Consider the following 26,373-nt stretch of genomic DNA (forward strand, 5'->3'; position numbering starts at 1 on the left):
ATGTAGTTATTATTATTAATATTTAATTATGCATTAGGGTTTAGCGTATTAATTAGTGATTTAGAAAATAGTGATAGCGAGATCGTAAATTTTGTATGTATGATGTTATTAATGCGGGAGTTTATTCATAATTTTGTACATATTTATGAAGTTATTAGTGACCTAGGGTTAAGTATTCTGTAAGTATTACATTATTTTTGTCCAATGTTTTTTTATTATTTAATTACAAATAAATGACTGTATTACGTATTAACATTATTTCATTAATTTCAATTCTAGAAAAATAAATGACGCATATGCTTAAATTTTTTGATAATAAATTATGGCATTGCTTAATTAATTTGTAAATAAAATGGGGTATTACATGTGATTAATTTAAATGTTGTTTTATATGATATAGTTGAGGGTAATGGTTGATTCATCATCTTCATCGGGTTCTGCATCGGATGTAGAGCCTACCGATCCCAGCATGTACATCATACCTGGGCCGTACAGATGGGGTGCTCATATTTCACAGCGAGTGTGGAATACAGAGCATGTCAGGAAAATAAAGACCAGGCGTGGGAAGCCAACGGGGGGCCACCTACCGGCGCTATCCCAGAGGTTGTCGCAGACTACCAGACACAGGCAGGATTTATACATGTTGCCCGGATGCGACATATCCAGGTATGCAATTTAACTTGTTTTGTATTTATGTAATTATTCAATATCATTCGTTAACACACTGTAATTGCGTAATTTATCACAGATCGATGCCCCTTTAATTAATGCTCTGGTCGAAAGGTGGAGACAAGAGACACATACTTTCCACATGACCCAAGGTGAGATGACTATCACCTTGCATGATGTGGCAGGCATATTGGGCTTGCCTACTGACGGGGCTGTCTTCACCGGCTCTACCTCTGAGGATTGGCCCGCTGCTTGTGGGCTGTATTTGGCGCGGTTCCACAGCCAAATGAGTTCCATCATTTAGGCGATTTGCGTATCTCATACTTAGATCGGTTATATACCCGGTGGACCGATCATGCCGGGGATCATGACACCGAGATCTACTTCACAAAGGCGCACATTGCCAGGATGCTAGGTTCTTGGTTGCTGGCGGACAAGTCTGGAGGCAGCAATTTCGGTTGTCGGCTAGTCCCGTTGCTTGGGGGAGGATTTGATGAGATTGGCCGCTTCAGCTGGGGATCTGCGGTTCTGTCATACCTGTTCAGGAATTTGTGTGAATTGACAGATGTCGGTCGATCTGACATGGGTGGTTTCCAGATTCTCCTTCAGATCTGGGCATGGATACGATTCCCACCCATTGCTCCGCCGCTTCCTCCTCATCCAGAGCCGGGCACGCATTATGGATGCCAGTATGCTTTGTTAAACATATAAAATAACGCTAATGATTTATCATATATACTATCTGTATACTTCTTGATTATGATTGTTGATGTATCTTTCTGATGACAGGTTCAATACAGTAGCAAAGTTTAAACCTCATGAGGTAACTCGTTATCGGGCAACCTTGGATACACTTTGTAGAGATGAGGTATGGTGGTCCATACTTAGTATGTTGTTATTTCACATTGCATGTATATTAATTTGTAACTCCTTATATTCAAATTTCATTTTGTGTGTAGGTGGTGTGGCAACCATATATCGATTACCAGTGGCTGGACGTGACTGCACACGAGCAGTACCTTTGGCCTGCCGTCAGTCCCCTTATTTACTTTCACACCGTAGAGGCATGTCAACCGGATAGGTGCATGCGGCAGTTTGGACTGGATCAACCCATCCCGGAAGTGAGCAGAAAGTTGAGAGGGATACATGATCATACTCTACGAGGGAAGGTTGAAGAGAACTGGAGGCGTAAGCTTAGTCCTTGGATAGCAAGATGACAGGCCAGGGAGCATCATATTGTTGTGCCCCCTCCATTACCAGTTGATGTCACCTAATCATGCGTACATGGAGTGGTACAGAGCGAGGGGAAAGAGATACATCTCTCGGAGGGCAACAAAGTTGGGACGAATGGTTAGTTTGTAACATTTGTGCAAACATACATATTTTACATTTTATAATGACATTGCTAACACATTTTGTTATACAGATTGACGGTCTAGAAATGTTGTATCATGCAACAACTACAGAGGAGTTTTCACGAGTCGGTTTAGAGTATATCCACGAGAAGATTGGCAGGCTTATTGGAATATTTCGGGAGAATTCATGAGTTGATGATCCTGGACCTGAGGCACCACTAGCCCAGACACATCAGGATCCGCAGTTATCCCTGGATGTTCCCCGAAAGCGAGTTGAGGGACGCAGATTAGGACGTACCCGTGAGCGAGTTGCTGCTGGCCCTGTCCCGATTATGGCACCGAGACCAGTGGTCGAGACTCAGGGATGGTTCAGACCTCCCGTTATTGGGACTACTTACGGGTCCCAGCCGACGTATCATCACGGATCGCAGTCGGCGTCTGAGCACCCATTCATGGATTCACAAGAGCTATTTTTCCAGGCTAGTCCTATGGCTATGGCAGGGGCGGATCCGACATCCTCGCAGCCTGAGTTCCAGCAGCATTCACAGGGACTTGATGTCGATGTGCCCCATTGGACTGCAGAGGATACCGCAGAAATGTATCGTACACTAGGCCTTGTCACAGAGAGCCATGACAGTGGGGAGACTCTCGCCACAGATTCCCATAGTCAGGGATACACCCCATCTGAGGTGCATGGTAGTAGTGCAGGATACAGTTATTCACATTATCCAGGCCAGTCTTCAGATATTGGTGGGCACGGAACCGCAGATGATTTCATGCGTGCAGCGGTGGATGACTTCCATACTCCACCGCTACAGCCACATCAGGGAGACCTAGTTTGGGACAGACGTATACTGTCAGATAAGGATGCACGACATAGGCCATGGCCACCGTTGTCGTAGTTTCATTGCCATTTAGGGCTTTATTGTATTAGGGTTTAGACTTTATCATGTTGTTATTTTGTGGACTGTACATTATTCTACTTATTTGGACTACTTACTATGCTTTTTGTATTTATGTTTTGTTGGTCGCCCTTATTGCACTTATGATACGATAACTAATCAAGACAGTTAATAGCATGAGAATAAAAACATACATAAAGGATATGAAAAAGTCCAACATAAAATACAGTACAATTCAAGCAATAAAATAAACAACAGCAGAAACAAATTTTGTTCGTATCTTAGTCATTTCTCCCACGATTTGGACATCCTCGCCGATTATGGCCGCGCTCCTTGCACAGTCCACACTGGATACGGCTTTGACTTGTCTCGACTTCGTCCATCTCGTTGCGGATGCGAGTTGACTTTGGACGACCTTTTGCACGCAACACAGTGTGATCGGGAATAATCTTTGGACCACTACTTTCAGGTATTGCTTCCTCGTTTCCGATTGGCTCCCACGGAAAAGAATAAGCCTCGACCAAGTTACTTGTTAAGAAGACATCGTCTACGTACGTGAACGAACTCTGCCTAACACTTAAAGCAGCAGCAGTGGCGTGACTACACGGATACTTAAAGGCCTTAAACTTTCCACACTGACAGAATCTCTGTGGGAGATTGACAGAATATGAACGCTCTCAACCAGCATCAACCTCGAAGACGGTATGTTCCACATTGTATGCACGAACGTGGTGGCCTGTTGCATCTACCTGATTTTTCTTGACCAATTCAACAACATTTTTGCAATGACGATGACCTGATTCAACTTGTGCAACGGCATTTGTTCCTCTCTCAACAAAATATTGAACCAATCTGCTATATGTATGCTTAACCAATGCAGTTATAGGCATATTTCTGGCCCCCTTCAAAACCCTATTCACAGATTCTGCCAAATTTGTTGTCATATGACCGTACCTCTGTCCTTCAATATCGTAGGCTCGCGACCACTTTTCCTTAGGGATGGCATCAATTCACTCAGCAATTTGAGGAATACTTTCACGGAAGCTCGCAAGATTCCTTTCAAAATCAACCATGGCCAGAGTATAACCTGCACATAATGGACATCATCGAATTAAACATAAGTTGAGAAACATAATGGAAATAAATAAATACGCATCTAATCAATGAGTATACCTAAATTCTTTAACATCCGCTTCAAGCCTTCATTCTGAAACTTTTGATTGAAGTTGCTTGCAATATGACGAATACAAAAGACGTGATATGCATTTGGTGGCTGCCAATTAGGATTTTTCTCCACAACAGATATTATACTACGATGCCGATCAGAGATCAAACATATGTTTGACATGTCAGTAACATGAGCACGAATATTAACAAGAAAAAAGTCCCATGCATCCAATGTCTCGCCTTCAACGATTGCAAAAGCAATCGGTAAACATTCATCATTACCATCTTGGGCTGTGGCCACCAACAATTTGCCTTTGTACTTCCCATATAAATGTGTTCCATCAATTTGTATGACGGGTTTGGCAAATTTGAACGCCTCACAACATTGTGTAAACGTCCAAAATATGCGATGAAACACCTTTTTTCCAGTCACTAAGGTCTGCTCTGCATAAAGGTCATTTGTTTGGATATGATAAAATGAACCTGGAGAAAATGGAAGCATGTATTCGCACCACCTTGGCAAAAAAGCATACGATTCCTCCCAATCACCGTACATAATTACCATCGCTTTCTGCTTCGTATACCATGCCTTTCTGTAGGAAACTTTAAAGCCATATTTAGAGGTTATCCTTTCTTGCACCAAAGAGATTGACACAGATGGTTCTTCCTTTATCATCCCTGCATTGAAGAGTACCCAGACTCGATAACATCGAAAAAATTGTGTCTTTACACAGCAGTACGTAAACTTTGACATGACATACAAATAAATAAATACGTACCTATGACGAGATCTGCTATAACGTCCGCATTGAGCTGTCTATGTCCCTGGGAAATGTGCTCATTCAAACAATTGTGCTTTCCACCCCATCTCATAATCTTCCAATTTTCACCAAACACTAGTTTCATGGCCCTAACGCGCCACGGGAAACCCCTATCATACGCACAACATTTCATGGATAACTTTGCAGGCGTGCTCTCAATTACAATTGCTTCTTGATGCTCCCTAATGAGGTGGTGCTTAAGTGCCATTTGGACATCTTTTTTTGTTGCAAATTCTTGATTGACAAATAACTTGTCACCCAGTTGCCACGGACCTTGTATTGAACACGATCCTGAGACCGAACCATCAGTGCATGATTCTTGTTCGCTACGATAACTCCAATCAATGTAGGAATAATGCGAAATTCCTTCCCAAAAAGGAATTACAGCTTCGTCACCTGCAACTGCGGATTGTAACTTTTTAATACAAAAACCCTAATTCAGGTATTATATCAGGTGCAAAATTCAACTATATACAAGTTATTTCAATTACCTTCATGATGAATACCTAATGGGGCAGACACAACGTCATGCAACTGCGGCATTTGCGCGACCACTGGTCTATGGAATATTGGGATTTGAGACGCACCCATCTCAGCACCTTCATCTCCTTCGGAAGCACTAGCATCCTCCGCAAGAAGATGTTCTTCCATTGCGATATTTTCATTATCATCGTCGTCGTCTTCGTCGTGCATTTCCCAAGTCGGATGATTTTCATCTCCCTCAGAATAGTTACCAACTGGAGACGCACGAGCGGCAGACAAAGATGGAAGACGGGGAGAATTTAAATCAACTGACCTCACCGGTAACAGAACATTCTCGATTGCGGCGATGTCGACATACAACTCCAGAAAATCTATCCTTGACTGGTTGGAAAATTCTTCCATTGTCATCTCCAGGTCTTCATCGTCAACCACTTGCAAACTAATGTATTTATCACATTGCCATAACCTTGTCGTGATCTGAGTGATACATTGGTTGCCTTGAAGACTTAACTTCTGCCGAATTCTCTGATGTAGTTCGCCAATGGTTGCATTGCGTTGGATATGTGTCGGCCTTTTTTCACCTTCAAACATGACACCTCGTCGACCTTCTACCTTCCTACCATTGTAATATAGCACAACACGAACAGAATCAGGACGGGAACTCATTCTAAAATAGAATAAGAAATAAAATTCAAATACTAAATTAAAGAGAAGAGATATGAAGAGTGAGAGAAGAGGTGTGAAGAGTGAATAAAGGGGTGGGAGATTATATAGGGTGCACAATGTGACGCCACTTTTGGGCGTAACATGTGACGCCCAAAAATGGCATCACATTGTGCAGTACATTTGTATTTATTTCTCAAACTATCATAAATGCGTAATTATTTAATTAAATTTCAATAAATAAATTTTTTTGCCGCGCGTGGAAAGCTCTTCTTTACTTTTTGTGTGGACATGACAAAGATTTGATCCCACTGTCTTGAGACTCTTGACCCGTTGCCTTTCTTTCTTTTCTTTCTAGGACAACGTTGCCTTACTTTAACCTAACTTAAGACGCGTACCGGTGTGACTCATAAAAAATTCATAATAATAATAAAAAAACAACGAACCAGAGAGAGAAAAAAGCATGATAGGGTTTAATTTTTTTTTTTCAATTTTAATCCTTACCATTTTTTATATTTTTTTCGAAGTCCCAAATTTTTTTCAAGGATGTAGTTATAATGATTATATAGAAAGTTTTCTCCTCTCTTATAATCTGATATGTGGAATTTTATTCTATGATTTTTTTCTCTCTCTTTCTGGGCGGTTTACATGAGTCGGGTGCATTATATATCCGCTTTTAATTTGTATGATTTTAGGTTAGAAGGAGAAATATTCTTACTATTAAAAAATTTTATTATTAACTTATTATTTATTTAATCATCGTTAAATAAAAAAAAATGTTAAAAAATTTTTGAAAAAAAAAAAAATATCGATCTAATGATAATTAAATAAATAATAAGTTGATATTAAAAAGTTTTGATAATAAAAATATTCTTCTCTTTAGTTAAAACCAATGTATACCCTTTCTCAATTTTGTATACACATGTAATTTTTCACTCCATCACTTTTTCTCCCTCATTCTCTCTCAGGTACAACTTTTTACTTCTCTCTTCTTATAGAAGGTTGATGACCTCTAATATTAATTAAGATTGTGTAAAACTAAATAATGATAATTTAAGTAACGTAAAAGAATTGAATAGTTGAGGGTTAGAGTATATATTATATTTTTCTCAATATTATTTTTAAAAAAAATTTAAAATTTTAATTCCAAAATTCATCCCGAATCGAACTAATCGCAAAATGATGAACCGATTGAAACATCTATAAAATAAAGTAAAATAAAAATTATATTACAAAGCAACCTTTCAATTTTTCAAGAAAAAGATATCACTTTCCATTGCATGGAGATTCCAAATAAATTATAAATAGTGTTAATTAATCTCCACTAGCATCGATCTACCCAAAAGTTTAGTGCCAATTTTACTTTTGATTCCAACACTAACAACTTACATAAATATTTTGAAATTTTCATAAAATATAAAAATATTAGTTAACAAATTTAAGAAAAAAAAAGTATTTACAATCATAAAAAAACATAAAAATGACATCTTAGTATACGATTAGAATAACAGATATGATGTGTACCCACAAAAAATTAAATAAAGAATAACAGATATGATTTAAAAAATGTATTAGGAAAGGTTATAGTTATTATTATTTTTTACTACTTGTTACTACCAAATCTTAACTATTGATTTTCGTCAATCTAACGGTTATAATTTATTGGGTCACACTTATTAATTAATTATAATTTTAATAAATTATAACCGTTAGATTGACGGAAATCAACGGTTAAGATTTGGTAGTAACAAGTAGTAAGAAAAAAAGATAGTAACTATAACCCCTCCCAAATAAATAATCTATGTATTTATTAACTCGAATAATCTATGAGCTGTTTCTATGTTTAGTGTTTTGATTTTGTAACACCCTTTGACTTGCAACCTCATCCCATGACCATTTGGTCGATGAAACCCTCACAAAACAGTGTAGAGAAATATTAGAAATCTTAGGGTATTTTTCTTTGAGTCAGGGGAATACCCAGAAGGAGGAACACTATTATGTGTACATCACTTTTGTTAGTGATCCCTTCAGCCATGCTCTTCTGAGAAGGCAGCATAATCTCCTTGAGTTTCAATTCGAGGAATTCTTATTGTGATTTGGTGTAAAAGGCCTTTGCTCCAGATTGCCTAAGATTTAACCTAAGCCACTAAAGGTGACATGAGAATGATCCATTTCTGAAATCATTATACGTTGTAGGAATAACCAAGCGGACGAAAATACTGATCCCAAGACCTACTATTTCTTTTAGTTAAAAGTTACTTTTAAACTAAAGCTAAATAAAGAGCTACTATAAGATGTTTGATGATTATATAAATTTTTAGCTTTAAATTTATTTAAAAATTGTTTATTTAAAAAATAAAATATTTGAAAAAAATGCTGATACAACTTAAAAAAGCTCGTCCTGGGAGCTTTTAATTTTTGACTTTTTTTCTTCATTATAAAAAAGCTCTTTTTATTATAAGAGCTTTTGTAAAAACAAATTTGGCCTAACTTCTACTTATAAGGAAAAAAGAAGTTAATTTTTTTTTTCAAATAGATGCTAAGTATAATTTTCTAAAGATTTTTTTGTCTCTCCGTAGAAAATTTTCATTTTCCAGTTAGCAAAAATTACGAAAGTTGTTTTTAGAAGCTTTTCATCAACATATGAGGTTATTTGACCATTGTGCCCTTTTTGACCAAAATCAGTACCGTTTTCTCCCGTTTCAAAATATTTCACCTATTTACCCTTGTTTGACCATTAACCGCGAAATATACTCGAGTACAGACCTATATACTGGAGTATAATAACAAATACTCGAGTATATAGGTTTGTACTCGAGTAAATGTTCAATATCAAGGTTTTTTTGAACATTTACTCGAGCATATAACCCAGATACTCGAATTTTTACTTTCCACGCAATATACTCGAGTATATAGGCATGTACTTGAGTATATTGCGCGAAAATTTTCTATGAGAATTTTTCAACGTGTAACTCTCGAAAAGTTATGTGAAAAAAAAAAATCTGATTCGGACATTCGAGTCAAAAATTATGGCCTTTCGAAGATTTACTCTAAATTTTTCAAAATTTGTAATGCCAAATAGGTTTTACAAAGCTCTATCTCAGGTTACCCAAGTCAAATCCAATATAATGAGTATATGACTACAGAAACTTGTTTGATCAAAAAAATCTCGTGAATTTTTTTTAACTCATTTGCTAGTTTTTAAAAGTAAAAATTTACGGTTAAATTTTTTCCACGAGATTTTTTCGGATCAAACAAGTTTTTGTAGTCATATACTCATAACTTGTGATCAGGTATCTGAATCAGATGTTTTTATTTTTCATTCCACATAACTTTTTGAGAGCTACACATTAAAAAATTTTCGTTGAAAAATTTTGTGCAATATACTGGAGTACATGCATATATAGTTGAATATATTGCATGGAACAACTAATACTCGAATATCTGGGTTATATATTCGAGTATAAACTCATGACACTTGATTTACTCGAGTATAAGGTCATATACTCGAGTATATGGTTTGGTCAATGGTTAAACAGAGACAAATTGATGTATAGTTTAAGGACGGATCAAAGTGATAATTTTCAAATTAAAGGACAACAGGGTCGAATAGCCAATATATGATGAGAAAATTATTTTCTTCTACTAATAATCCTTCATTTTTCGTGTAATATTTTTTTTTTAATAAATATGAGCATCATATAAAATTTGTCTATAACATGAGAAATGAGAAAATTAAAACACATATAATATAAGGGTTTACTTTTTCTGCAGTTACTGCAGATAAGATATCTGCAGTAAGTTCAATACGATGTCGTTTTCAGACGGAAATTAAGGTATTTTTATAATTTTAATTTATTTCAGGGTTATAATAGTCGTTATATTTATAATTTTTTAAGATTTCAATACCAAAATGACATCGTTTTAAAAATAAATATAGATAACTTATCTGCAATAACTGCAGAAATATTTTTTCCATAATAATTAGTTTTTGTTAGAGTTGACGAAAATATTGAAATGGAAACTCAGGTTAAGTAACTCGGAATTGCAGAAAAATAGAAAGGAAGTAACGCTTCTTTAAGAAGGGCCAATGAGCTCAAGAAGCGTGCAAAGCTCATCTTTAATTTTTGTGTTGATCTGACAAAGACTTGACCCCACTGTACTCTTGACCCGTTTGCCTTCAGTACTTTTAATATATTTTCCTTTACTTTTTTCTTTTTACTTTCACCTAACATGAGACGTGTACCGGTGTGTGACTAATATAAAATAGGATCTATTAATCTCAATGTTCCATGAAATAATTATTTTATGTAACAAAAATAAGATTATGGGGTTTATTATTTTTTCAGAAAAAGAGAAAAAAAAATAGACTCCACTATTTTGTCTTTGTTACATGAGATAATAATTTTATGCAATATGAGATAATTATTTTTCATATAAATTTCATAATAATAATAAAACAACGAACCAGAGACAAAAAAAATCATGATAGGGTTTTAATTTTTTTTCTTCAATTTTAATCCTTACCATTTTTTATATTTTTTTCCAACTCCCAAATTTTTTCCCCAAAGGATGTAGGTATAATGATTGTATCGAAAGTTTTCTCCTCTCTTACAATCTGATTTGTATGGTTTTAGTTTAGTTAAAACCAATATATACCCTTTCACAATTTCTTATATACATCCGTATTTTTCGACTCCGTCACTTTTTCTGTCACTCTCTCTCAAGTTCAATATTTTGTTTTTCTCTTCTTATAAAAGATTCATGATCTCTAATATTAATTAAGATTCTGTTAAACTAAATAATGATAATTTAGTTGACCTAAGAGAACTAAGCAGGTAAAAATGAGAGTATATATTCGATTTTTTTAGTATTATTTTTAGAAAAAATTTAAAATCTTAATATTAAAATTCATTCCAAATTAAATTAATCTTAAAATGATGAACCGATTGAAATATCTATAAAAATAAAATAAAATAAAATAGAAATTATATTACAAAGCAACCTTTCAATTTTTCAAGAAAAAGATATCACTTTCCATTGCATGGAAATTCCAAATAAATTATAAATAGTGTCAATTAATCTCCACAGCATCAATCTACCCAAAAGTTTAGTGCCAATTTTACTTTGATTCCAACACTAACAACTTACATAAATATTTTGAAATTTTCATAAAATATAAAAAACATTAGTTAACAAATTTAAGAATAAAAAAGTATTTACAATCATAAAAAACCATAAAAATGACATCTTAGTATACAATTAGAATAACAGATATGATGTGTACCCAAAAAAAGAAAAGAATAACAAATATGATTTAAAAAAATGTATTATGAAAGGTAATATAAACAATGGTTTTTTGACCATTATAGTTTTTTTTTAATAATTAATTATCAAATTGACTTTGATTATAAATTATTTTAAAAATTTAATCTTGCTTATAAACATAACATCAATCTGTTCATATTTGACCGTTGACCATTAAATCTACTCGGATATCCTTCTCTCTACTCGGATATTTTTTGAAAATTTTACCTTACCCAAGTAGTCAAGAAAATACCTTGATATATTTCAAAATTCTAAAAAATAGTTGAATTATTTACTCGAATAAAGAGAAAACTACCTGATAAATTTTTTTGTTAGAAGATCGTTTATTTGTTTGTTCTCTGGTCTCTGAAAAATTATCACAAAGAGAGACAAAGTCAGAAGAAAGAATAAAACACATGCAATCAAATCAAAGAGACTGTTTTACTTATTTACTTAGCCTTGAAAATGAAATAACAGTACCTCATATTTTCGATGCCACGAAGTCACGCTTTTCCTTTTTCTATGCGCGCGGCGGACCGAAATAATTATTACAAGCTGAAACGTCTAAAATAGTATTTTCATTTTCGATGCCATGAATGAAGTCACACTCTTCCTCATTCAATAAGTTGTGCATTTTACGATTAATTTTTGAGTTTTATTATAAGAATTTTCCAACTTTATCTAGCCTCCCCCTATCTCTGTTCTTCTTAGTTGGCACATATCTATTATTTTATCAGAATTTCAGAAAAAAAAGGGTGAAACTCAATATCTTATATTCAAGGAGGCAAAATAGACCAGGTATGCCATAGACTTTATTTGGAGACATCTATAACCAAATTGAGATTTTTGATTTACAGTTCAGCATTTAAAGCCTGCGACAAATAAATTATATGTTGCAGTGTTTCTCATCTTATGTTTAGCATCGAAAATGAAAACACTATTTTAGACGTTTCAGCTTGTAATAATTATTTCGAATGGTATACCGTGCGCATAGAAAAAGGAAAAGCGTGACTTCGTGGCATCGAAAATGAGGTACTGTTATTTCATTTTCAAGGCCCAGTAAATAAGTAAAATAGTTTCTTTGATTTAATTGCATGTGTTTTATGCTTTCTTCTCAGGATTCTGAACCTGTTTGGATCCTCTTATTTTTAAATTAGAAGTTATTTATAAGTTAAAGTAAAAAAAAAAGAGCTTAAAAAAAGAAGCTAAAAACTGTTTGAAAATTACATAAAAATTTTAGCTTAAAAATTAGTTAAAAGCACATATTTCAAGAAAATTATTTCTCTCTCTATCTTTATCACTCTTAATTTAAAAAAAAAAACACAATTCAAGAAAAATAGATAAGAGCTTAAAAAAAAGCTCCTCCTAGGAGCTTTTAATTTTCAGCTTTTTTCTTCATTATAGAAAAAAAACTTTTCGTTATAAGTAACTTCTAGCTTAAAAATAAGAGGATCCAAATAGGCACTTTGTCTCTCTTTGTGACAATTTTTCGGAGGCCAAATAAGAACAAACAAACAAACGACCTTCTAACAAGAAAATTTACTCGGATAGTCCCCTCTTTACTTTGATAAATAATTCAACTATTTTTTCAGATTTTTAAAATATATCAGGGTATTTCTTTGACTACTCGGGTAGGGTAAAATTTTCAAAAAATACTTGGGTAAGAAAGGGATTACCCGGGTAGGTTTGATGGTCAAACATGAACAGATTGGTGTTATGTTTCTAAGCAAGATTAAATTTTTGAAATAATTTATAATCAAAGTCAACTTGATAATTAATTATTAAAAAAATGTTAGGATGGTAAAAAAAAAAAAAAAAAAGCCTAAAAATAATCTATGTATTTATTAACTCGAATAAACAGTTGGGGTAGTTTGTAGTAGTAGTGCAGACTCCAGAGTCCAGTCTATAAATATTCCACACACACAGCCACCCCTTGTTGGAGATACGGTGTTATCCAAGTAGATACTCTAGGCTGGTTGTTAAGTAGTTCTGATATTGTAGATATGTTGTTGTAGATATGTATCTACGAGTTTGTTAGTTGTTGCATAACACTAGCGTTAGTTTTCCATATCAGTAGGATTAGTTATTTGATTATCTGATTTAGAACCTTCTGCCTATAAAAAGGCATCGTTGAGATTAATGAAAGCAACTCATTGATACAAGATTTCTTCTTGGTATCAGAGCCTCACCGTCCCCCGCTTAAAGTGAAATTAAAATAAATAAATAAATAAAAAGCATAAGGTAAACCAAAAATTGGGCCTGTGCAATTCCACGCTTCTAGCCTAAAACGGCTCTTGCGTGAGGGGGCGTATTAAGATATATAGTCCCACATTGATTGGATGAGCAACTAATAAAGCCTTTATAAGACCTTAAACACTCCCACCCTTTGAGCTAGTTTTTGGGGCGGTGACCTTAAGTTCACCCCTGAACATTCATAATCAAGCCAACATAGTATTAGTAAACAATCCAAACCCATTTGTAGCATCAAAATGAGTGGATCAGGCAACGACGGCGGCGGAAGCTGGAGCTCTAAGTTTCTCAAGGTGGCTGGTGCAGCTGCCGGAGCAGCCGCCGTAGCCGGTGGTTTATATGCTCTCATGTCATCCTCTGCCTCTGCTAATTCTGAGCTAGAAGTTCCTTTCGGAGCGCGTGGTGAGCACAGAAAAGGTGATGACAGACACCATCGTGAATCTGGTTGGTTGAAGATGAAAGTGGATGGTTCGGGCAAAGATTCCAACGGTAGTCCCTCTGCTGGTGCTGGTGCTGGTTGTGGTGGGGTTCTGTGGGATGAATCAGAAGAGTGGATTATTGGCTTTTCTCAGAAGTTGGACCCCAGTTATGAATCCCACATGACTGAGATACAAGCCATTCTGAAGGGTCTGCAATTGGCTTCGAGGATGAATGTTGAGAAACTCATTGTGGAATCAGATAGTGACTCTGTGGTGTCCATGGTGAATAATGGGCTCGGGTTCAAGTATAGTCGTCACGAGTTTGATGACATTGAACACATAAGGAAGCTTCTTGCTTATCCTAAGTGGAAAGTAAAGTTGGTTCCCATCCCTAGAGAAGAAAATCGAGTTGCAAACATGCTTGCTAGAAATGCTCGTACCCTGTCTTCTTATGATCTGCGTGAGTACCATTCTCCTCCACCTATGGTTACCCAATTACTCTCGCAAGATCAGAAAGGTGTGAGCTTTTAATCCTTTTGTTACCAAAATATATGAAAAAAGCAAAACCATTAGAGAAATTTCAAAAGGAGGCAAGGGGCTATTTAATTTCTCGTAACATAAGATCAAGTGCTTTAATATGTTGGAGTGAGGTAAGGGCACGCTTCTTGTGCTGCCTATAGTTTTATTTGTAATTTGTGTTTGGTATGTTATTATCCCTTAAGTTCAACCCCGTTTCTACCACTTTTATTTCTTTTTTCTTGTTGATCTTGTACTATGGTTTTCATCTAGCGTGAATGTACATGTGAAGTGTGGTAATGAAATGTTATTGTACTGTTTTGCGTTTGTTGCTTGAGTGAGGAGCTTGAGGTTATTATGTCGCTGTGTGTACAACAGATTGATATTGGGATTTCAGTGGTACCATTAAATACTTTTTATCGAAGATGATCTGTTGCACATGTTAATCATATATGCCTCGCAACCTTAATTTCAGGGACGAAAAAATCATCAACTCGCAAGGCCTATAATTATCGATCCGGGGTTGTATATGACTAGGAAGCAAGATATATTCTGGGTTATCGGAATGCATCTGAATTATTTTTTTTCATAGAACAGTGGTTGTAATTTAAAAAAGGATTTTTTTACCTTTTCTTATTACGAACTGTCATTAACATTTTAAAATAAATTTTATCATTAAAATTGTGATTGTTGATTTATAAGTAAATGGCTGAAATCAAGCAAGACATATAAATTTAAGCTTTGAGTGGATGCTTGATTTTTATTTTTAGTTTTAGTTTTTAACCGGTTTAAGAAAACTAAGAACTTTGATGAAGGGAACTACATCCAGAACAAATAACTGTTGATGTGGTGTGGAAGCTTTACTTTGAAAGATAATGGCAAAGATTCCTATACTTTTGGTGTTGAAGAAGATAAGCTTATTTTCTGTGCAATTGGAGTACATATTCCTGTGCTAAAATGGGAAATTATGGTATACAAGTGGAAATATCTGTAAAAATGAGGCTAATATAAAAGTGATAATATAAAAATGTTACTTTTATCATATTCAATGAATGATGTACTGAAAATATTTTCGAAGAAGTTACAAACCATCATGGTTTCGAGGTAAGTTCCTAAATAGTAAGTTTTTTATTTTGTCGGCCTTTTGACCCATCAAAAGCAAGATAGTGAACAATATAACTCTTTAATTCTCTTGGTAAATATTTTACAATTCTAATGCAAAAAGACACGTAATCCGTAGGTGCATATTCTGCGTTTCACAAAATGACAAACATAGACGTGTAGAAGAGAATCTCACGGGCAAAACGACCATACCAGCAATATTTTATAAATGTATCTCCAACTCAAAGCATTTTTGAAATGTATAACTAAATTAAGGCAGTCAAACGCATCAAGATCAGTCCTATCAAATTAGCTAATGTGATTGCATGTCATCTCAGATCTGGTCCCAGTTGGAGATACATATGTCAAATATTATTAGTACGGTTGTTTTGCCTAACATCATATGGTGGCTAGAGTATTGGAGTTCTTACACCTTTGATGTGATCCACCAGTGACTTCTTGCACCTTGGATGTGATGCATGGGGATATCAAACGAAGCAATGTTTGATTGATGAGTGGCGGAGTTAAGAAATAATTTTAGCTCATGTTAAAAAATTGAGTCAGGTAGAACCCCATCAGTGTTAATACAATATCATTTTTGAAAACATAGTCGGTAATCATAATATTTAAAGAAAATCTATATCATTTTTAAGAATAAGCCAATGTCAAAGTTCCAACTCATCTCAAAGTGTCTCCACCATTGGCTTGTTGCATAGTACCGTAGGAATATCTGGGTTGTCAAGAATAAAAGCAAAAGAAAAAAAAATAGGAATTTGGTGTGGACTTGTTATATATTTGGCTTTAAATATTAATAACTTTAATGGGGAGGTCAAGAATAAAAGCAAAAGAAAAAAATAGAATTTTTTTTCGATAAACCCCACAGGATATTTTAGATAAAAAGTTGTGGATATGGATTATTTTTTTCTGAATTTTGTCTCTAAATTTATGGGTCGTTAAAAAAGAAGAATAGAGTCAGTGTAACAACAACGGAAAAAGAATGAAAAATGTAAGAACAACAGAAAAAGAATGAAAACCAGGGAGAAATGTAACTGAATAATAATGAAAGAGAGAAAGAGAAAATTCTGAACAAAACATGGAATTGATTAAGTGGAAGGACTCATGAACTCAATGTCTTAAAACGTGAAATCAGATCCATTTGCTAAATGCAACTTAATATATAAGTGTCATCTTTTGATATGTACAAATATCCATGGTAGCAATATGCAAATTGAAACTTATCATGATAAATGAGTGTTTCTTACCAATAAAAGGCAAACTAATAGTTATTACGAATCAAAGGCAACTATAACATTAATTTTTGATTCCCAAAATTAAAAAAAAAGTGCCTTTAATTACATATCATCATAGCAAGCATAAAAGATTTCAATATGTATTACAACTATCATCATGAATGCATCTAAAAACATAAATTGCTCTAACGATTTTGCATTCATTTCAAAAATTAAATTTGATTGGAGAGGATCGGCCCAAAATTTATGCAAAAGAAGAAGGGGATCATTGCATACTAGGGCTGAGCTGGCATGAAGCAATGCTCTGATTTGAGAAAATATAAACCTTTGATATAAGCAATGGTTGGGATTGCAAGTTAATACCCTTTACAAAAAATGGGAGAGGGCCATAACGAAGATCATCTTCAACCTCATGTAGTAGAAAATTTTGTTTTGCCTCTGTATTTTCAATAGTTTTTATCATGCTCCTTATGAGCTAAAATCTTTTAAGTAGGTTAAGGGTGAGGTAGAAGTAACCCTCTTTGTCTTAGGATTTTCTTGTAATGAAAAATTGTTTTCCTTAATGAACTATGAGTTATTTCTTGGTTTAACACTCTGGTTTTGTAAAACCCTTTTGTTTGCAATCTCATTACAGAACCACTTGGTCAATGAAACCCTCACAAAGAAACATAGAGTGAAGTTAGAAATCTTAGAATATTTTGCTCAGAGTCATGTGAATATCCAGAAAGGGAAATATTATCTTGTGTAAATCACTTTTGCTAGTGATCCCTTCAGCCATGCTCTTTTAAGAATGCAAACTTGATTTCCTTGGATCAAATTGAAGAATTTCAAGTATTAGTTGGTGCAATAGGCCATTACTCCAGATTATGCGGAATAAAGCCGTAACGGTGACAGGAGCATAGTTCATTACTGAATTCATGTGACATTATAAGATTAACCAAAAGGGTGAAAATATTAATCCCAACACTTACTACTTTTCCTCTATTAAAACTTTTCTTTTAACTTACTTAATATTCACAATTGTTCTTGATAAATTTGACTCGAAGGTAGCTTATTGCTCTTTGATATTTCTTGTACTTGTTCTTATTTCAACTAAATTCGAATCTCTTGTTAGATTTATCTCATCCATTCAAAGTTTGCTGAAGATTAAGAAAGACACCCAACATTATTCTCTGTAGAGTGGTTAACTTTGTTTAACTAGCTAGCAGAAAATGCTCCTTGGTGGATTCTGTCTGAGAACTACTACTCTTTGATTTTTTTTCTTGTTGATCTTGTACTATGTTTTCAGCTAGCTTGAATGTACATGTGAATTGTGGTAATGAAATGTTATTGTACTGTTTTGCGTTTGTTGCTTGAGTGAGGAGTTTGAGGTTATGTCGCTATGTGTACAACAGATTGAGATTGGGATTTCAGTGGTACCGTTAAATACTTTTTATCTAAGATGATATGTTGCACATGTTAATCATATATGCCTCGCAACCTTAATTTCAGGGACGAAAAAATCATCAACTCGCAAGGCCTATAATTATCGATCCGGGGTTGTATATGACTAGGAAGCAAGATATATTCTGGGTTATCGGAATGCATCTGAATTTTTTTTTTTCATAGAACAGTGGTTGTAATTCAAATAAGAACTTTTTACCTTTTCTTATTACGAACTGTCATTAACATTTCAAAATAAATTTTATCTGAAAGTAAGGGAAAAAGTGTGCCATTTTAAATTACATATCTTATGTCATTTCACTCTCCCAAAGAAATGTGAATCTTAGACTTTTTTTGTCCTTATTTTTTTTAATGGATCCCATTTTTGTGTGAGATTAAAACGACACACTTTTTTTCCTTCAGCCTTTGTTTGGGAGTTGTTTTAGGAGGGGAAAGAAAGGAAAGTGAAGGTTTTAGTAAGCTCTTACCTTGTTTGTGAGTCTAAAAAAATTAAGGGGAAGGAATTGAAGATTTTGACTAAATCCTCCAAAATCATCCTTCTTCTTAAAATTAGAGTTCTCCCAATTTGGGGGGTTTGAGGAGAAAATATTAAAAATTAATTATCTACAGTTAGCATTAAAATGTGAAAACTACATAAATGTGAATCATTTTTAAATGTGACATTATTAGAAAAGTCTCAAATATTGACAGAATTTATCGACGAAAAAGATTTCGTCAAAAAATAGTGATGAAAATCATATACGTCAAAAAATTTACGTCAAAACTAAAGACGAAATTAGAGACGGAACCAGATTTTGTCATAATCACTGACATAGATTTTCTAAGGAAAAAAATTCAGTCAAAACTATTGATAGAATCTAAATTCCGTTGAAACTTTCAATGAAAATATTTCCGCACAAAATTTGAACTAAATACATTTCCATCGAGAAGTTTTGACGTAAAATATTTACGTCAAAATTTGTGACTAAAAATATTTCTGCAAAAAAATTTGTCATAATCTTTTTTTGTCAAAATTCTTTACGGAATCTAAATTTCGTCAAAATATTACAATAAAAAACATATTCATCGAAATTTTTGACAAAAATTATTTCCATCGAAATTCTTTGACGGAAAAAAATTTCATCAAAATTCTTTACAGAATATAAATTCAGTCAAAAGATTTCGATAGAAACATTTTTGTTAAAATTTTGGACAAAAAAATATCCGTCGAATTTTTAAGGAAACACATTTTCATCGAAAATTTTTGACGACAAATATTTCCGTCAAGTTTTTTTATAAAAAAAATTTCCATCAAAATTTTCAATGGAACACATTTCTGTCAAAAAATTTCGACCGAAAATGTTTCCGTAAAAAATTTCACTACAAGAAAAAATCTTATCAGTGACGTAATTTTGTGAAATTTCGTCACAAATTCCTGCATCGCAAGTTTATTTGTGACGAAATTTGATTATTTGTGTAAAAAATTGTCATTTGTGACGAAATTTTTCGTCACAAATAAACTTTTTTCTTGTAGTGTTTTGACGAAAAAAATTTTGATGGAAAAAATGTTCCATCAAAATTCTTTACAGAATCTAAATTTCGTCGAAAGTTTCAAATGAAACATTTCCCTCAAAAATTTTGAAAAAATAATTTCCGTCAAAATTTTAATCAAAACATATTTCCGTCGACATTTTGAACGGAAAACATTCTGTCAAATTTTTTTACGAAATTCTTTTTTCGTTTAAATCATTTGATGGAGGAAATCGTTTTCGTTAAAACTTTGAATGGAAACTAATTTTCATCAAAAATTTCGGAAGGAAATTTATTTTTGTAAAAAAATTCATCGGAGAAAAAATTCCGTCATTTTTCGACGAAAAAATAATTTTGTGACCAAATATTCATCGTTTGCAACATAGAAATTTCGTCAAAAAAATGATCTTTTTCAATATTGTGAAAACTATATAAATAATTTTGTTAGAAATTATAAATTTAATTTAATTGATAAAATATAATAATTATATTAATTTTTAAAAGGGGTAAAATGGTAAAAAATATCTCATTAATCCTCCATTTCTCTCCCATTTCATTTTTTTAACTCTCAAACAAGGAAAGAGAATACTCTCCAATTTTCTCTCCTTCCTTCTCCTTGAATTCTCTTCCTTTCCTTCCTTTCCAAACTCCCAACAATCCAAGATTCTGGACTTTTCGTAAATATGAAAGAGATGCCATTCCTATATCATAGACATGGATATAGGAAGATTTTCGTTCCTTGCCCACCCTTTCTTCCACATCAAAGAAAGTTTGAATAGCAGTATCCGTTGTTACTTGAAACATTGCACTCAGTAACATCGATGAATTTGGGAAAGGTGCAGAAAGAGAGGGATTCGAACTCTCGGTAAACAAAAACCCTACATAGCAGTTCCAATGCTACGCCTTAAGTGGTACTTCATTGTGCAATATATAGAAGAATTCTACAATATATAGAAGATCCACTGTATAGATATTATCATCTACATTGGGAGTTAGTTTTAGGAGGCGAAGGAAATAAAATGGAAGGTTTTAGTAAGTCCTTCTCTTATTTGTGAGTTTAAAAAAATGGTTTTATTAATCTCATGTTAAAGGAGATGTGTTATCTCATGTCACGGAGACAAATTTTTGGACTCCACCACCTAAAAAATGAAATGAAAAGAAAAGAAAAGAAAAAGGTGGCACAATTTATCGAAGGATGTGTAGGAGAGAAAATTATCACATGTAACATGAGACTAGCTTTACCGTTAAAAAAATGAGGGAAAAAATTGAGGATTTTTACTAAGGCTTTGTTTGGGAGTTTGGAGGCGAAGGAAAGGAAGGGGATCCAAGGGGGAGAGAGGGGAAAGAAATTGAAAGGTATTCGTTTCCCTTGTTTGGGAGTTAAAAAAATGGTACAGGAGAACAATCGAGGGTTAGTGAGATATTTTTAAAATTTTACCTCATTTCTAAAATTAATAAAAATTTTAAATTTTTGACAAAAATAAATTTTTTATCGAGATTTTCGACGAAATTTAGTTTCTATCAAAAGTTTTGATGAAAATGCACGAAAAAAAGAATTTCCCCAAAATTTTTGACGGAATGTTTTTCATTTAAAATTTCGATGGAAAAGTATTATGACAAAAATTTTGACGGAAATTGTTTTGTCAAAATTTTTGAGAGAAACGTTTCATTCAAAACTTTCGACAAAATTTAAATTTTGTAAAGAATTTTGACAGAATATTTTTTTCATAAAAAATTTTTATCGGTATATTTTCCGTTTAAAAATTTTACAAAAATATTTTATTTCAAAAATTTTTGACAAAAATGTGTTCAGTTGAAAAATTTGATTGAAATATTTTTTATTAAAAAACTTCACGGAAATATTTTCTATCGAAAATTTTCGATGGAAATGTGTTTCGTTAAAAATTTTGACAGAAATTTTTGTTGTCAAAAAGTTTAACGAAAATGTTTCTGTCGAAAACTTTCGACGGAATATAAATTTTGTAAAGAATTTTGATGAAATTTGTTTCTGTCAAAAATTTTCGGTAGAAATGTGTTTCTTTAAAAAATTTTATGGAAATATTTTTCGTAAAAATTTCGATAAATATGTTTTTTTGTGAAATATTTTGACGAAATTTAGATTCCGTAAAGGATCTTGACAAAAAAAAATTTCGTCAAAATTTTTTACAAAAATGTTTTTAGTCACAAGTTTTTATGGAAATATTTTTCGTCGAAAACTTTTGCGAAAAATTTTCGCAGAAATATTTTTTGTAAAAAAAATTGACGTAATTGTTTTACGTCAAAACTTTTCAATGAAAATGTGTTTCGTTAAAATTTTGGATGGAAATTTTTTCGTTGAAAGTTTCAACGGAATTTAGATTCTATTAATAATTTTGTCCAATTTTTTTTTTGTATAAAATTTATGTCAGGGATTATGGAAAAATCTAGTTCTGTCTCTAATTTCGTCTTTAGTTTTGACCGAATTTTTTTGATGTATATGATTTTCATCAAAAATTCTATCATTATTTTTGACGAAATATTTTTCGTCGTTAAATTCTCTCGGTATTTGATATTTTTCTAATAATGTCACATTTAAAAATAATTCACATTTATGTAGTTTTCACATTTTAATGCTAAGGGTATATAAGTAATTTCTAATATTTTACCCCTCAAACCCCCTAGATTGGAGGAACTTTAATTTTAAGAGGAAGGAGGATTTTGGAGAGTTTAGTAAAAGGGAAAAATATGTGTTATTTTAAAGAATGTAAAATTATGTCATTTTAAGAGAGAGAGAAAGAGAGATAAAGGAGAAAAGAGAGTTGACAAAAAAAAAATAAAGGTATGGGTCCCATATTTTTGTAGGAGGGAAATGATATAAGTTATGTCATTTAAAATGATATATATTTTTCCTTTTAAAGTTATGATTGTTGATTTATAAGTAAATGGCTGAAATCATGCAAGATATATAAAAGTAAGCTTTGAGTGGATGCTTGATTTTTATTTTTATTTTTTAACCGGTATAGAAAAACCTAGTTATAAATTGCTCAGAACGGAGATACAAGGCATTTTAAATAGTTTGCAACTTGCTTGGAAGATGAATGTTGAGAAGCTCATAATGGAGAGACTATGATTCTGTGGTTTCCATGGGGAAGAATGGGCTTGGGTTCAAGTATAGTCATACTGAGTTTGATGACATTAACAACATAAAGAAGCTTCTTTCTGATCCTAAGTGGGAAGTGAGACTGATTCCTATTCCTAGAGCAGCAAATCGAGTTGCAAACAAATTTGCCAGAAATGTTTGCAATATGTCTTCTGCTGATCTACATGAGTACTCTTGTCCCCTGGATATCTGTACCCAATTACTATTGGAAGGGTGTGAGCTTTTAGTCTTTTTTGTTATAAAAATACTAAAAGTTAAATCGTGACATAAATTTCAAAAGGATACAAGCAGCTACTTAACTTTGTAACTAAGATAAAGTGTTTTAAGTCAACAAAAGAAGTTTTCATTTAACATCACACAACAAACTTTTCTACACGTATAAGATTTTGTGGGACCCACATTTTTTGAAGAAAAAAGAAAAAAAGAAAATTACGGTACGTAAAACGAATCTCTATAACATTACACAATCATTTTCCTACAACATAATATATATATATATATATATATATATATATATATATATATATATATATATATATATATATATATATATATATATATACATACGCGTTCTCTTTAATTTTTGGGGTGCGACCAAATATTGTGGGCTTTTATCGTCGTGGTTGGCTCAGTACTACTATGTTATTTCTGTTTTACAAGCGGTGTAAATGGATTAGTAGTGTAATCCCCCAGATTTTTACCTTAAAAGCAAGGGTTATGTTTATCTCATTTTACATAAGATATACAATTTTTTTACACACACAAAAAGGGATTGGATTCCACTATTTTTTTTCACTCTTCTTATCTGTGGGTCCCGCTTATACTTTTATTTTTACAACATAAAATAATTTTTTCTACAACATAAGAAAAATATATTCCTAAAAAATGTAAGCAGCATAAAATGGACTGGAGTATGGTCATATTTGCTTGGGGTTAGGCTGCTACTAGAGGCTGCAATCAAGACCAAAAATTTGGCCCAATAAAAATTAGGGCTGAGACCTAGTGAGGTCTCCAACCCCATTATGTCTACCCCTAAGTTTTTATGTCTTTGTCACGAATCCCTTTTTTCATCCCAAATACCTCATCTACCACGTGCTCTGATTCTGTCCTTGTAGCATTTGAGGAGCCTAAAGGGGTCCAAGCCCCAGTGTCTACTCCTTAGGGCCTTAGCTATGAAATTTTTTAATATACTCCAGATCACTATAGTGCTTCCACTCAAATATTGACATGTGTATTAACTTTTTTTTCTTTTTTTCGCTCTCTTCAATTTTTTCTCTCTTTCTCTCACCTCAGTCCCACCCTATATCTTTTACTCCCAGACCACTAAATCTTCGCTCCTTAGCCATTATGGCCAATGGCCTATAGAATGACACTTTACTACTTCCTTTCATAATTCCAAATTCCAATCCTTTTTGTTTTTTGTTTTTTCATTTTCAGGACACTTTATTATATACAAACATTGTGTATTACAGATACAATAACTTGAATTATAATGACTTGTACAATCTTGAAGATGACTGCAGATTAAGCCAAGAGCCAGAAATCTTTGTGACGCTTAGTAGTAATCATATAGCCTCCAATTTTCTTACTTTTTCTTCTCACAGCAATTGCCATGCAATGAGCATTCTGTATGCAGTACTCTACCACCCCACCAGTGACTCTGTGGCCTGCCCACATCATGAGAAGACGCCATGTTGTGGACCTCTTCTTCTGCCCCAAAACCAGAAGTGCCACACCTTGTTTTTTGGCTTCCTCCACTATTTCTGGACCCTTTTCCTTTCCTTCTATTACTGCAATCTCAATTTGTACCTATCAGAACCATATCTCCACCTTTAATCATCACATTTATATCAAGTAAAATACTGTCATTAATGTTATACTTAATTAACATATGGGCATGCCTCATGGATTACCATCAATAATTTTCTAACATCATCATACAGAGGATGTAATCTTGATTGATAACCCAAAGATGAAATTCGACAAATTTACATGGGTTCTCCTACTTTTTTTCAATTTTAACATTTTGTGCCACGGAAGAAACAGGGCGTTAATAGGACTATGAGAATGTTGAATATTATTGGTAATAGTACTATATACCATACAGCCTAAGGGAATTAAACTCACCTCAGGCTTCTTCATGTGACACATATTCTTGAAGGAGGAAGCAAGTTCATAAGCTCTTGGAGCTATCACCTTGCTGGATGCTTCTTCAGTGGCTGCCATATTGTACGAACCATAATCATTTTCAGTCATAAACAAATAAGTCAAAGTTGAACGAAAAAACAATGGTATGATCAGTTTTGCACCTTGTTTAGAAGGCTTCATCACATGAAGAAGAATTATTGTGTCCTGGTTCTGAACTGTGTGAGTGAGTGCCCATTGCACAGCACCTTTGGCTTCAAGGCTAGAATCAACCACAATCATGATCTTCCTACCAATAACAGACCCGGGTTTAACCCCATCATCAGGTTTCTCATCGCAAGAACTGCATGAATTCTCAGTTTTTTGATCAATTTTAGTGGCACTTGTGTCATGCTTGGCTTGTATAGGAGGGGAACGCACTCTAGCATGAGGCCTAATTCTGTTCAGGCAGAACCCTGGTAACCTTGTTCCTCTCTTTCCCATGTCTTAGAAACACAGTTAGAGAAGACACCAATTATTAATAAGGGGAATAACAGAGAAAGAGCAACAATAATACCTGCTGGGGCTGAACAAGTTTCTACAATGTTGGCCTGGGACATAGTTCATTTATGCTTTCCTTTTTCTTTTACTTTTCTAATCATTTTTTAGTTCTTGGTTTCTTTTGATTTTTTCCCCTTTGTGGGGGGTCCTTGTTTTGTTCCACATGAACGTGCTTGTCATCAAGCTGTAGGCCCATTCAACCTTTTGGACATGGTTAAATAATCAATCTCATTATTAGAGCACTTTGTTCCTCCTTCTAACACCTCATTAGAGGCTTCTTCTGTGACTGATTGTAATTTGCAAAGCACCATTTCATATCATTACAGGATGTTTTCTTTTTCCCTTTTGCTTTTCTCCCCTTATCTGTTTTCTTTGTTAAGGGTGAAGAGACTGTTAGGTAACAATAACAAAGCAACCGAACCAAAAAATAAATAAAGTTGCTTGCAGTTTCACTAGCATCTAATTGAAGAAAAATGTATATGCTTTGCAGCTTTAACATATCATGGTTTGTGCAAGTCTTACTGTATCCTTCAATCTCGGTATAGTATTCTAATGATGCAGGTTTAACTCATCATAATCTTATCATCCAAATCAGATAGTAACAAAAACGTTGTCTACAAAAGGCAAAGAGATCATCTATCAGGTTCAACGTTTGGGGCAGTTATGATTAATTGTTCTTGCAGCATTTCATCTG

At 33.6% G+C, this 26,373-nt stretch overlaps 2 protein-coding genes across 2 annotated transcripts; both read right to left on the minus strand.

Moving 5' to 3' along the window:
• Positions 1–3,936: 3,936 nt before the first annotated feature.
• Positions 3,937–5,799, minus strand: LOC133304133 (uncharacterized). The gene is made up of 7 exons (XM_061504103.1): positions 5,653–5,799; positions 5,406–5,541; positions 5,181–5,310; positions 4,873–5,024; positions 4,643–4,771; positions 4,100–4,537; positions 3,937–4,013 (listed from the first exon to the last, which is right to left on the minus strand). The coding sequence occupies exons 1-7, from the start codon at positions 5,797–5,799 to the stop codon at positions 3,937–3,939; spliced, it is 1,209 nt and encodes a 402-aa protein (XP_061360087.1).
• Positions 5,800–24,518: 18,719 nt separating this feature from the next.
• On the minus strand, positions 24,519–25,622 carry LOC133304143 (universal stress protein PHOS32). Its single transcript, XM_061504113.1, has 3 exons — positions 25,304–25,622; positions 25,122–25,213; positions 24,519–24,803 (listed from the first exon to the last, which is right to left on the minus strand). The coding sequence occupies exons 1-3, from the start codon at positions 25,620–25,622 to the stop codon at positions 24,519–24,521; spliced, it is 696 nt and encodes a 231-aa protein (XP_061360097.1).
• Between the last annotated feature and the right edge of the window lie 751 nt (positions 25,623–26,373).

Source organism: Gastrolobium bilobum, unplaced genomic scaffold (genome assembly GCF_033153095.1).
Source record: "Gastrolobium bilobum isolate Gb01-03AN ecotype WA unplaced genomic scaffold, APGP_CSIRO_Gbil_v1 utg5733, whole genome shotgun sequence".
Lineage (NCBI taxonomy): Eukaryota > Viridiplantae > Streptophyta > Magnoliopsida > Fabales > Fabaceae > Gastrolobium > Gastrolobium bilobum.